Here is a 14,617-nt window from a genome sequence, read left to right as displayed (position 1 = left end):
GCCACCTCATTCTATCAAACTATTTTTATTTTTTAAGAAATTATTTTCATTTCTTTAACTTTGTCCTCATTCTATCAAACTTCAGTTAAATTTTTTGAAAGTTCTGGTGGCAACTTATCTCTGATAAAATCTACTTCATTTACCTCTATTGTCCTTTTAAAAATAACAAAAGGGGAAGACTTTAAGCCTATTAATTGTTATGGAGTCAAATATTGGATATGAAGTTTGAAATGAACTTGCTTTTTAAACTTGTCTTTTAGAATACTTTAAGACTCATAAATCATAAGTGATAAAATAGACAAATATTTAAAATATAACAAACAAACAAACAAAAAAAATTCAAAAAATATAACAATTTTTATATTTTAATCTCAAACCAAAAAAGCTATCAAAAAAAAATTATACAGAACAGTGTATTACATTTTTACAAACAATTTTTCATTATAAAAACTAATTTTATGTACAATATAATCATGAATGGTTCATAAAGTAAATAATTCTCTCCTCGATATATAATATGTAATGTAATAAATAATCACTTTAAATATTTAGATCTATACAAATAACAAGCTGATAATATCACAACAAACTATAAAAATTAACTTGAAAAGATAACTATAGATAACTTGTATTGGACTCATCTCTGAAAAAATATACTTTGAATGATTAGAAATGAAACTCCAGGTGAAATCTCAAAAAAATAATAATTTAGAAGCTGACTGATGAATGAATAATAAAACTTTGAAAACATTTCACTCATGAGATTCTGGGATTACAACTCCATCAACTAGTAGACTATGAACAATTCCATCACGCGCTTTCCCAGAACTTGTTCCTGATATAACACATACATGATTTCGAATTTCAAAATGTGTTTCAGTCCCATCATCACCAAATTCACCCTAAAAAAAAAAAAATTTAAAATGATACTTTGAATTAGCAGCCTTAAAGAAAATAATTGAGATTAAATATGAAAACATTTTTTATATCATTATTGTAAACCATGAATTCTGAAAGTTAAGCAGTGAGTTAGAAAAGAAATAGAGTAGATTATAATAGATTTGACTTAAAAAGTATCAGTAAAGCTTAAAGAGCAGATATTCTGTTCAAAACTACAGACAAATTAACCGCTGTAGAAAAGAACATCTAAACACTACTGTGAAACAAAATCTATATATTATAAACACTACTATATTATAAAACTATAAACTATATTATAAATACTACTGTGAAAAAATTAGTCAATACTTTTCATCAGTCTTTACAAAAATGGTGCTATGCAAAAAAAAATAAATAAATAAAAATAAAAAAAAAGTTTTCACAGAAAATTTCTTCTTGGTTTTGTATTGATTTTTAGGGTTAAAAAAAAAAACTAGTGCACAACTAAATCCAAAAAATAATTTAAAAAAGAACCCCAATCAACAAAAAAACTTTAGTAAAACTACTATTCAGCTACATTTTTTTAGTTTTTTTATTTCAGAGTTTTATTTTCTAAATGAAAGGTCTGCACAATCAACCACTAAAGTAATGAAGAATTTAAAGATCTTCAAATATTTTCTTAAACATACCGCTGTTTCTAAAACATTTCCATTGACCCAAACATCCATTGTATCTTTTTCTAAAATAACACAAAAACCAAATAAACAAATGCATATAAAAACTTCTTTCACTATATAAAAAAACAACAACTTGATATTAAAAAACCAACCCAAAACAATCCTTGTTTCTATTCCATCCAAAATTAACGTCCAAACTTTAGCTGTCTTTTTTCGGTTCTCTTTGAACTTATTTAGAGGTTTTCCATTTATCAATAAAGTATACTCATAATTAAAACCATTACAAGCTTCTATCAAAATAACTGCTTTAGCTGACCCAACATTAAAATCTAAACGCCCAACCAATTTGAACATCCAATTTTTACGAAAGACTTCTACATCATCAATCCAAATGACACGCTTTCCTGAAGTTGTACCATGCTCAAACTTTACTTGGTGTATTCCATCTGGTAATGATACATTCCAGACTGCTACAACATCAGAAAGATTAGCTACTGACATTTTTTTTGTTCAACTGAATTATAAAATCAGTAAAGCAAGAGCAAACTTTAATTGTCTATGAAATCATAAACAATAGTTAAAAAAAAAAGGTTTTACAAAAGAGATTTTGTGTCTAGCAATAATGAGCTATTGAAAAAACCTTTTCTATCTGGTCTATTAGCAGAAGAATAAGTAAAAAATGCTTGAAGTTAAAATGATGAAAGCTTACTGGGATTTTTCTTTTAAAAAAGTTTTTTATAAATCTTAACTTATTGTTACCAAATTTTTATGGTACTTTTTTAAAAAAACAAAACAAAAAAAAAACAAAAAACAAAAACAACAAGAAAACAACTCAATATATTTAAAAAAATTATATTTTAACATGTTTACAACATAAGAGGTTAACAATTATTATTTCAAAAAAAAAAAAAAACTTTTAACAAACTCAGTTCACCATACGAAGACTTTTTTTCTTACTTCTTACTGATTAACCTTCGATAACAGATAGGTATGTATTATTTACATCACTTTGCATTATTAATAATCAAGTTTAAAAAAAAACAAAAAAACATTGAAATCTAGCAAATGAATTTAGCTAAAAAAAATACAGATTCAGATTTTAAAAATGTATTAAAACACTTTCATAAACTCAAACACAAAATAAATTATTCAAACACAATTCAAACAAAAACAAATTTCAAAAAGTTTTCAAACAACTCAATTTTTTTTACTTTTACACAGCTAATTATAAAGTTGGTTATAATAATGAGAAACAATTATAAATAATTAGAAATAGTTTCAGGTAATAAACCTGTTTAAAATGATAAGATTTGTTTTAAATTGTAAAAAGTATATTAAACTATAATTAAACATGTTTTTTTCTTGACATATTTTATCAACTTATTTGGAAACAGCAAAAAAGATATAACCATTAAAAACTAATATTTTGTAAAATAACTTATAAAGTTTATCATGAGGATTTTTGTTATTACTAGCTCCTTAAACATTTTTTAGCAAATGACAAGCTTTTAATCAGTCTGTGTTCATCAATAGATCTGACAACTAGAAAAGAAATAATTTCTAAATTTCAAAAAACCATAATTAAAAAACTTTAACAAAAAATATTGACATATTTTAAAGTTAATTTGGTATGAATAATAAATACAACATAGTATGCTGAAAAAAAAGAAAAACTCTAAAGTTCTGTGTTTTGATTACTCAAATTCAGACAAATTACTGGAAAAATTAAAAGACACCTATCAATTGAATTCCAATTGAAACTGTGAAGTGAATTACAAAAAATACCATAAAGATGTATATTTCATTAAGGCTGGCTCAAATCAGGATGTAAAGCCACAATTATAGACAACAATTTAAAAACCATTTAAATCAGGGGAACTTTTTTTGCATGGGAAATGAGTTTTATGAGTTGTTCCATGCTGATTTCAATCATGAAATCAGTTTTTGACAGCACATTCCAGTGTAACTTGAAACTCACTGGTTTTTCTGAAAATATGCTTTAAGATTTTAGGGCATTTACTACAGTAGTTCTGAAAACTTAAACATCATACTATTGTTTTGTTTTTTTTCAGATATGATTATGGTTTCTTTAAATAGAGCCAAATGACTATGTAACTGACTGTTGATTTTTTTCAGCACTAAAGATATTTTAAAAGATTCCTTACTTCAATATTTCCTCTGCTCATAAATCAATTTCACATCAGGATGAGATTCCTGCTCCAATTTTTAAAGGTTTTTCTGCTTAAAAAAATGATTGCAGAAAATCTGATGCAACCAATCTCCTGAAGATTTCCAAAGTTTTAATAGAAGTAAATGATTTAGTACATGATTTAATTCCAAGAAAGCACCAGAGTCATAAGCCTCGAGTTAAAATAAACATTACCTTGAAAGTTATACAAAAGTTTCATTAATCCAAAAGAAGATAATTGTATGAAATATTTTTCAGAAGACTATTTGTTTAGCGCTATGAATCTTTTCAAACTTTTTTTATTCACAGCTGTTTACTCCATATCTTTTTAAGAAAATAGTAACATCAAAATGATTTTTGATGTTACTATTTTTTACTATTTGATTTTGGTCTTTAACTTGAGTGTGGTACATGGAAAGATGGCAAGAAAATTTAAGGAAACCTCTTTGCTGAACAAAGAGAAAGCTAACCATTTTTAGATCCAAAAAAAGAATCCAGTTGTGTTCACAATATTTTAATAATTCAAAAATCATTTTGATGTTACTATTTTCTTGAAAAGACATGGAGTAATCAGCTGTGAATAAAAAAAGTTCGAAAAGATTCATAGCGCTAAACAAATAGTCTTCTGAAAAATATTTCATACAGTTATCTTCTTTTGGATTGATGAAACTTTTGTATAACTTTCAAGGTAATGTTTATTTTAACTCGAGGCTTATACTCGAGGATATAAAAAAGACTAACCCATCTGTATAACATCTAAAATGGAGATAATAAAATATCAGATTGTCAGCAGAGATAATTATTTTTCAATCGCCCTATTTTAAACTTGGTTTTATGAAACCATTTTTTAAGGAACAGTGATTGCTTTCAGTACATTTGGAGTGTCAGCTTACTCATTTGAGAGAAATAAGGCAGGAGTTTTTGATGGGCTACAAACACAAAACTCTTAAACTAGATACAAAATTTGTCATGGGTAACAATAAGAAAGGGAAAAATGGTGCATCATTTATGGTTGTTATACAAACATCTTTTGTACAACAACCATAAATGATGCATTACATAGTTTCCTTGAGTTAATGGCTTTTTAACAACCATTACATAGTTTCCTTGAGTTAATGGCTTTTTTAACAACCATTACATAGTTTCCTTGAGTTAATGGCTTTTTTAACAACCATTACATAGTTTCCTTGAGTTAATGACTTTTAACAAGAAACTTTTGTAAATACAATTTGAGCATTTTTTTTATGATGGTTTATTATTTGAAGGTTTTTTTTTTTATGGTTTTTGAGAAGTATAAATTGTATGTGAAAAATATGTAGGGAGAGTTTTTGAGGCAGATGTGGAATTTCAATATTGTGTTTGCTGCTAGAAAGCTACATTCTTGAAAAAGAAAAGCATCTTGATTTGATTGCAAAAACACTGCTGCGTTTTATGATCATTAACATAAGTGCAAAATTTGGAGTAAAGCAAAGTTTACAAATGCTAAAGCTAGAGAATTTTTACCAGGTTGAGTATATACGATATGTACGATTGTATGCATTTTAGTTACTTTAGCATACATTAGCTTTTTAGATGCAATTTATAAAAGCTTGAGTATTTATCTTTTTAGTTAAATACATTCATTGTAGTAAATCTTTCCTTTATTACTCAATTCTTTGTCTCATATTGTGTAAAAAGAAATCTTGAAAACATAATTTAGCAATTTTGATTAAATTTCTGATCTTAAACTTTTATTGATAAACATTGATCAAATGCGTAAATTTTGCAGAAATCAAAAATTAGAAAAAAAAATCTGACTAAAAATTTGAATGAAAAAAGAACATTTTAATGTATGACCTGATCTGTGTAGTATGTAGGAAGTAACTTATGTGACAAGCCATTGGTAGGCAGTTCAACAATCTCTTTTTCACTAGTAACTCCAGTTAGAACACATAAAGTTTGCATACCGCAGTCATTTCCAAAAACAATATCTGTGTTTAATCTGAAAGTAAAAACAAACAAAAAAAGTTATTGTTTGGAATCTTAAAAAAAAAAAAAAATGTAAACAAAATAAGTAAATTTAAATCATACCTATCTCCAATCATGAGTGATGTATTAGCATTTATATTGCATCTAAAATTTAAGTAAGCATTGTGAAATAAAAAATCAATCACTAAACTATTTAAAACAAAAATGTAAACCATAAAATATTATTACCTGACTACCTTATTCTTCCTTACCTACTCAAAGCTGTCTCAAACACTAACTTATTAGGTTTTCCCACAACAATAGGTTGTCGGTCTACTGCTGTAGAAACAGCATTTACTATACAACCAGTACCTTTACATTGAAAAAGAATTAAAGTAATAAAATTTTATCAGGATATTATGAAACAAAAATGCTATACTTATATTAAACATAAAATATCTACCAGGTCCAAACTTTCCATTACCAATAGGAAAAGTATTGTCAGTGTTAGTAGCAATAAAGGGAATGGAAGAATCACTTAAATACTGCATTGCAGCTGCAATATGAAATAGACTAAACTTGGGATCATAAGCAACAATCACAGCATCAACCTAATAATATATTTAAAATGTATCAATAGCAACTACTTTTGTTTGATCCTAATTTTGTTTTTCCTGTCATAATCAGCATTGTTTCATACATTTTTCAAAGAATAAAACATTTTAATTGAAAACAATGTTGTAAAGTTAGTTGTATATCTTGATGAGAAGTCTAAATTTCTGCATAACTATTAACTTGATTTTTAGGGAAGTTGTTTAGTGCATTACTGGATATTAACTATACAAGTATTAGGATGACACTGAACCTAATAGAAATTTTTTCAAGATTTCCCAGATCTTTCATAGCAACTGTACCAAGTTTAATTCAGATATAATAATTTTACACAAGTAAATCAATGAGCTCAAATTTTGCATAAGCGGTCGATTCATTAAAAAAAAAATTGTTTCACCAAAGTAAAAGAACCCTTGAGTAATTAATGAGTAATATTAGTTATCATTTAATTACAGTGTTATTATTCACGGTATCTGTGTTATTATGTCATGGTTATTTATCACTGTATCTGTGTTATTATATTACAATTATTATTCACGATGTCTGATTAAAGAAGTTATTGGGAATTAAACATCCTTTAAATCATCAGGTGTTACATCAATTCTTCCATCTATACAAGATTAGAATAATTTCGCAGTTGGTATAGCAATCATGAGAGGAGTTGATTAGTTCCAAAACAAGCCAAGGATTCTGATTTGTAAAGATGCATCTTGCAAAAAAAGCAATCAAAGGTGGAGAAAGAACAAAATTTCCTGGCAGGTTCTTAGGGTTTTTTGACAGGGAAAGAATGGGAGGTATGGAAACACAGGTTTAGTTGTTATGGATTGGGTATAACTTTCGTTGTGCAAGCTCTCAACCCAGTTTGAGATAACCACATTCACTTCATTTAGTAACAGCTTATAGAGTTACAGCCTTGAGGCAATATCTTTAAATCTTCCACCAAATTTGATGAAAATCTGTTATTGAATCTGAAAATTTCTAATGTTTTTCAATTCTGATTGAGTGCTTGTGGACTGACATTACTTGATTACTTCAACAGTTTTGTACTGAAAGTTTATTTGAAAACCATTTATATGTGGATGAGCTTTCTCTACTCCATAGAAGGATCTGAAGCCACTCCATAAGTTTGAGAGTCACAAGAACAAGAGCCATAAGTTTGAGAGTCACAAGAACACTCATGATACTGTAGCTAAAATAAAATAGTCATTATTGAACATCTACATGTGAATTTAGTCTTCTTTAATTCTGCAGTGTGAATTTAGATAAAGCCAGTCTTAGTAAATTGAACTTGTAATACAAAACATTGATCAATTTTCCACAGTATTGAATAATATATAACAGTCCAACTGCAAATGGAGTCATTACAAATCAGGTGGAACAGAAGTAGCTTGTATTGAAAATTGTAGGCCACTTCTACAGTAGTTAGTTTAGTTATTTCTGAAGAATTTACAGACAAATAATTGCTGACATATTCTGTCAATTTGATAGTGTTTGCAATCAATTTATTGTGTAAGCTGTTAATTCAAAAATTTTGTTTTAGTAATAAGGAAAACAAGAGAATTTTAGTAATAAAAGGACAAAAACCATATGAAAGCTGGCAGCTTTCATTATGATTAACTTTGCACTTGAAATTACTGCTAAAAATTATTTGATAAACTGATATCTTTTAAAGAAAAATTAGCATAAATAGCATATTACCTACATCAGGGTCATTTGTAAAGTTTTCCATAAATTCTTTGTGTGTGTAAATCTGCTTTTCATCACTAAACATAAGAAGAAATTACATTTACTTTTAATTTTTATTTAATTAAAAACTATTAACATTAAAATCTACAAGTAAAAGAGATTTATATTTGTCTAATTTTCCCAAAAAATTAAGTTAAAAATAATACTTTTGAATAAAATAAAAACAATCTTTTTGTCGAATTGCTTTTGGAAGATATCTCAGATAGGCCTTCTGTTTATATTGCGAATGCAAATAAGGTTTTATTATAAAGTAAATGAGGCAGAATGGTATAAATGTGCCTCAAGATAGTTTAGATTGAATTTAGAATGTTCTATAAATGTGCAGTTTACAAGCAGAAGAGAGAGCAAGACTCAAAGAGAGCTTAGTTGCTAACTTGATGTTGTGAAGTTACAAAGTAGATGATTGTCAGTGAAGGACTTAAGTTAGCCAAGAAGTTTATGTATTGATGAAAAAAACACAATGATATAAACAATAGAGTTCCACACCATACTTTTTTAGGAGAAAAAACTTGATTTACTGAATTTTGAACATATGGAGATATTTTAATAGAAATCTCCCTTTCAAAATTTAAACTTGAATTAAAAAATGGATTTTTTTATTTTTTTTTAAATAAAAAAATTACAGTTTTATTGTTCTTGATTAAAAGAATATCTTCAATAAAGTTTATGTTATTCCTTTTAACATGCACATTATGACAAAGAATAAAAATCATACTTTTTGGCCGTAGTATTCAGTTTTCAAGGTAAAGGTTATTTTATCTTTTTTGAATTCCTTGATACATTATATTATAATGCATTATATATTTACACAACTAAGCAAACAGATAAATCTCCACACTAATAATTTATTTATTTAATTGTGCATGTTAGGTTTTTGTTGGGTACCGCATGTTGGGTTTGGCAATAAAGTAATTTCATTTTGTCTGCATGAAAGAAAGAAGAAAATCCAATTTTTTTAAATTCAAATAATGACTTTTAACCTTTTATTTTTCCACTTTGTTAAATAGCCTATCTTTCTGGCAAGGTTGATTTGGTCTTATTAAATTTCAGTGGGTTGCTCAGAACGTTGTTCATTTTTAAGTGAAAAATGTCTAGATTAGAATTTTGTAACTAATTCTTCAGAGAAATAAAAAAGCAAAATATGTTTTAACTGTTCATTTTTACACCCTTTTTTAAAATTTATATGAAATTTGTTTATATAGTAAGCTAAAAGTAACAGCTGTTAAATGTTAAAAAGTAACAGCTGTTAAATGTTAAAAAGTAACAGCTGTTTAATGTTAAAAAGTAACAGCTGTTAGCTAAAAAGTTATAGCAACATCTATTGCCATCTAATTATGAAAAAGAAACTTTCCAACTCAATATTTGAAATATTAAATGAATTTCAATGAAAAAGGTTTAATAAAGACAAAAAGTTTTTTATTATTTAAAAAAATTTAAATAAAACTGGCTTTACTTCTCTTGTGAAATATATTTTATTCCAACATCTTTTAACTCTTCCCTCATTCCACTTGATCCAATTAAAAACACTTTTTTAGCTTGCACTGTATCTTTTGCATAAACAGCAGCAACATAGGCTGATGATAGAACCTCTTCCTAAAAACAAAATGTAATGCATTCTAAAAATTTTAAAGAATTACAACAGTTAAAATAAAATAATTGTAAAATAAATATTATATTAAAGATCACATTATCACATGTGACAAAAAACAAAAAATCTTAGTTTTAGTTCCACAAAAAGTGTTGGGTAAGTGGTGCTCTAGCCCTTGGCATAGAGACACTTATATCATTGAAAAAATAAAAGTTTATAAGTCTCCATTTAACAGTCTATATTTAACAAATTACAGGTTAAGATTACAGGGCAAACTGATCAAATTTGTTCTTACCCTATATCAGAAGAAAACAGAAGAGGTTTTAAAGACAAATGGTTTACGAGAAAATTTGCCAATCATGAAAAAATTTTAATACAATGACTGTTATATATTTTGTCCCAAAAACATTATTGTAATCAAAAGAAAAAAGAACTGTTTTTCAAATCCAAGATTGGAGTTATTTAAGTATAAGATTGCCTGATAATAAAAATAATTCAGAAGACATATTTAAAATGAAAAGATTTTGAGAAATACGTCGAAAACAACTGAAGACCAATTTTAAGTTTATAATAAGAAAGAAGCTGAAAAACTGTATTACAATTATAAGTCAGAAGCTGAAAAACTGTATTACAATTATAAGTCAGAAGCTGAAAAACTGTATTATAATTATGAAAAAACTGTATTATAAATATTCATAGACTGTTTTATTTTGTGATAAAAATAATCTTGCATTGAGAGGGACCATCAAGTACAATAAGCAATTTTTTAACCAAATTACACCAGGGTTGGAAAATTTTTTAACCAAATTACACCAGGGTTGGAAAAAACCCATTTTTAAAATTAATTAAAAAACCAGCTTAGTGGGCTTTTTAAAGTTTTATTGGGTTTTTTTAAATCACAGTATTTTTATCCCTAAAATGATATTTTTAGGTTTTTATTTTAAGATTTTTTTTTTTTAGGTAAAAATCGAACCTTTGAAGACTGACTGTTCATTTCTAGCTATCAAAATTTTCAAAAACTTTAAGCATGTTAAAGAAAAGAATGCCACTAGGAAGTGGGAGAAAAAGAAGATGTGAGTGGGAGAAAGTTTCCAAGGTTGGTAAAAACACATTTAAACATGATCATTGTAAATTGAAGAACAGTAATAAAGAGGAAAAATGCAAGACAACAAAGGGCAACATGAACTAGAATAAAAATTGGAAGCTCAATGACCAGTTGAAGTGCTGCTTCTAATGCTTCAGATATGTCAAAAACAACAGATATGAAGATAACTGAAGATTATTGCTTCACAATCCACAATGAAGCAATTTTAGAGATAAAAATACAGTATGGCAAAGATTGTATATGCAAAGATTGTATATGCAAAGATTGTATATGCAAAGATTGTATATGCACAGATAATGGTTAGTGAACATGAGGGGGCTGTCTGAAAGGGTATTCAGTAATTTTGATATATGGATACTACTCCTTCTATGAGTTTGTTAGAAAAAGATATTGGCAACCCTGCTATCTCTTGAGGCAGATTTTAGAAACTCAAAAGTATTCAAGAAATGTTCATCTGAACAAGAACAGTGATTTGGTTCATTACCATGATGCAATCAAAAACAGTTTTGGAGCAGTTATAGAACCCCCTTCACTTCCTGGCTTACATGACAGATTTCAATAGCTTACTATAAAGGTAACTCTCAAGGACCAGGAAATATTCCCTAAAGGAATATTCTCATTTTTTCTGTATACAAGAGAAGTCAGCTTGTGTCTTATAGTGAGAATTTAAAAGCTAGTAAAGATCTATAAATCATTTCTAAAGAAAATACAAAATATTTTTAACTTTTACTTCTTTTTTTTTTTTTTTGGAGGGGGGGGGGGGGGGGGAAGTGGGGAGAGTAATAATGAATGCATTTAAAGGCAATAGATTTAATCCTAAATAATCCTTAATTTTTAAAATATCATTGGTTTAAACCTGGGAAAAAAAAACTTTACAAGGTTTAATTTTTATAGTTAAAAAACACTAAAAAAACAAAAATTACTCAATTTTTAGTACGCTTTTTTTTTTTTAGATTATTTTGGATGGATTTTTACACAAATACTATTGGAAAAAAACATGTTTTAAAATATTTATAAATATGATTTTACTTAAACAGAAGCATTTGATAAAGTTAATAAAGAGATGAATGATGTTAACAAGTAATTAGTAATAAGTAATTTAAATCTTTTAAATAATTACTAGCATTTAAAGTTCCATTTCAAACAAAGCATTTTTAAAACTGTACAGTAGAAAGACCAAATGGGTCAATCTCAAGAAAAAAGGATCCCCAAATCTCTTTAAAAATGATCCGATAAAATTAACTACTCAGTTATTGTAAAGTTGTAAAAATTTAAAGTAAACTGGACAAGAAAATGGGTAAAGTTCTTTAGTGATGATACTACCTATATTGATAATGATAGTCAGTTTAGTGGATTAGACCATGATATTAACAATATCATTTACTAAATCGTATACAATGAAATCATTGACAAGGTAATGTTTCCACATGTCAATTCAGGAATGCCACTAGGTTGTCCATAATACAAGATAATAACCAAAAATACACTGCAATTTCTGCTTCAAACTTTAATTTCTGCTTCAAACTCTAATTTCTGCTCTCAAACTTAAAACTTTATTACTTTAGCATGAAAAGTTTATTGCATTCAAAAAGTAAGAAATTGTGATTTAAAAACATTTTTTTACTTACAAGTTTTACATCAAAACCCAATTGATGAAACTTTTTTAATTGTTCTTTCCTTGAAAGGGAACTGTTGTTTGTTATGAACAATAATTGCTTATTCTAAACAAAATTTAAGAAAATAAGAGTGTTTGTAGGAATAATGATAAACTTAAGATGTAGTTAGTCATTACTTTTTAATGCTTAAATAAAATTTTCTTTCTTAAAACTAAAATATTTGTTAGAAAACACAAATGTAATAAAAAATAAAAATTTACCATTTTTCGTAGTTTTTGTACGGTTTCTATGGATCCCTGGATTACTCCATGACTGTCCCATAAAACACCTTATGTAAAAAAAAAATGGGTTGCATAGAAGGTACATGAAAAATTCATACCATTATTTTTTAACTGTTTGATTAATGATAAAAGAATAACTGTTAAAATCTTTCTTTTCATTATACAACAGTTTACAGAAAGTGCTCAACAACACAGCCAAAATTTTAGGTGCATTTAATCAGAACACTGTTGTTCTTTTTAAATTTATGTTTTTTGCAGTTTATTTTAACTTTTGTTTAGAATTTTACTTGCTATAAATTAACTTACTATCCGACTCAAATTTGATCAAACCTTGTTTTAAAAATACCATATGAAGAGGCGTTATTCTTTTTAAAAAATGCACCACAATCACAATTTTTATGTACTTCTATTATAAAAAAAATAAATAGTCAAAGAAAGCAATACTTACTACATATACTTACCATCACAATCAAAAAAAATTGTGGCAACACAATCCAAAAGTTTCCTAACATCGTTTGAATGCAATCTCCCCATTTTTTATTTCTAATAACTTTTTTATAAAATGAATAAAAACAAGTTATATTTAGTATAACACTTATTATAAGTTTATATAATTGGTTGCTTTTGGAACAGTGAAGGGGTGACTTAAAGATTTATTTTTCTAAGTTTTTTGAAATTTTAGGGTTGAGACTTTCGCCAGTATTGTGAAGAATTGACACAAATATTTCTAGGTGATTAATTTTAATTTCTGTATATTTTGTAATTTAAAAAGTAATTTTAAAAAACATTTGATGATTCATTATTTCACTTGATGATTAGATTTCGGGCGCTACTCGACTTTCTCCCCCCCCCCCCCCCCTAATTTTATGATTGATTCTGATAGAGAATTTTATGCTGATTAAGAATCGTATAAAAACATGGGTCTCAAAATCAATGGAAAGTGCTCTAATTCGAAGTCAAAGTTGTAAAAAATCCCACTAAAAACCCTAATATTCGCCATTTTTTTTCAAAACGCTTTCATTTTTAACGAAAATTAATTACCGTTACATTGCGCAATAAACAGACCTGGTTTCCATAAGCCTTAGCATTATTATTTTAAAGTATTGTAACGAAAGTGTTATAACGAAATGAAATTAATGGAAGATTTCAAATAAAGGTTGAACGTAGAATGTGAGAATGTAGAAAAATTGATGAATAATTATTATTGTATCCTACGCTGGTTTTTTTCATTAAAAAAACGGTTTGAAGGTTACATTTTCTAAATTTTACATGTGATAGAACAACTATGAACTGAGTTTCAAAAGTTCTTCTTTTAGGAAAAAAAACTGTTGAATTCTTTTTTAAAATTTATTACAATAGTACATTACTTGCAAAATAGTTTATTCTCTAATAATCAAAAAACGGCTATTTTCATTGCCACAAAAAATTGCGCAAGGTAAACAAACTTTAACGACTTTTTTAACGTAAAAACCATGCTAAAAATGTATTGCTTTTGTCAGCTAAAAGTTCATTAATTTAGTATTTACAAAATGGCGAATATTAGGGTTTTTAAGTGGGATTTTTTACAACTTTGACTTCGAATTAGAGCACTTTCCGTTGATTTTCAGGTCTATGTTTTTATATATTTCTGAATCAGCATAAAATTCTCTATCAGAATCAATCATAAAATTAGGGGGGGGGGGGGGAGAAAGTCGAGTAGCGCCAAAATATTTTAAGCGATGTTGTAGTTAGTTTAAATCTCGATATATATACTGGAACTCTCGCCATTCCCTTAGCCATGACTATCTAATATTAGTAAAATTGGTTTAGTTTGATGATTGTGTAAATTGTAAGAAGTGGTCAAACCAGATATCAAACAGTTATTTGTTTATCCAACCTTTCTTTTTTTTTTTTTTTTTTTTTTTTTTTGTTACATTAAGAGCTCCTTGCAGTGCTTGATCAACAATAAATTAGAATTAAATTTTAAAAATGAACATTT

General features: G+C 27.1%; 2 protein-coding genes across 8 annotated transcripts; both read right to left on the bottom strand.

The window, feature by feature from the left end:
- Nucleotides 1-347: 347 nt before the first annotated feature.
- On the bottom strand, nt 348-2,128 carry LOC145190489 (fas apoptotic inhibitory molecule 1-like). Its single transcript, XM_090089773.1, has 3 exons — nt 1,709-2,128; nt 1,569-1,618; nt 348-902 (listed from the first exon to the last, which is right to left on the bottom strand). The coding sequence occupies exons 1-3, from the start codon at nt 2,055-2,057 to the stop codon at nt 753-755; spliced, it is 549 nt and encodes a 182-aa protein (XP_089945899.1). The 5' UTR covers nt 2,058-2,128; the 3' UTR covers nt 348-752.
- A 247-nt stretch (nt 2,129-2,375) lies between these two features.
- On the bottom strand, nt 2,376-13,657 carry LOC145190224 (phosphoglycolate phosphatase-like). Of its 7 annotated transcripts, none has more exons than XM_090089768.1 (10): nt 13,088-13,657; nt 12,619-12,686; nt 12,371-12,463; nt 9,503-9,642; nt 8,006-8,066; nt 6,155-6,302; nt 5,964-6,063; nt 5,815-5,856; nt 5,581-5,725; nt 2,376-3,098 (listed from the first exon to the last, which is right to left on the bottom strand). In XM_090089768.1, the coding sequence occupies exons 1-10, from the start codon at nt 13,149-13,151 to the stop codon at nt 3,069-3,071; spliced, it is 891 nt and encodes a 296-aa protein (XP_089945894.1). In that variant the 5' UTR covers nt 13,152-13,657; the 3' UTR covers nt 2,376-3,068. The 7 variants fall into 7 exon arrangements, 5 of the variants coding, with proteins under 5 accessions (XP_089945894.1, XP_089945893.1, XP_089945896.1 ...); XM_090089767.1 differs by having other exon boundaries at nt 2,850-3,098; nt 13,101-13,248; XM_090089770.1 differs by lacking the exon at nt 6,155-6,302 and having other exon boundaries at nt 2,850-3,098; nt 8,002-8,066; nt 13,101-13,248.
- Between the last annotated feature and the right edge of the window lie 960 nt (nt 13,658-14,617).

The sequence above is a fragment of the Hydra viridissima genome, unplaced genomic scaffold (genome assembly GCF_058129835.1).
Source record: "Hydra viridissima isolate aposymbiotic clone 2 unplaced genomic scaffold, HvirCarnegie_v1 scaffold_6, whole genome shotgun sequence".
NCBI classification, from domain to species: Eukaryota; Metazoa; Cnidaria; class Hydrozoa; order Anthoathecata; family Hydridae; genus Hydra; species Hydra viridissima.
Note: the sequence above shows the minus strand (reverse complement) of the source record. Positions and strands in the feature narration are given on the sequence as shown.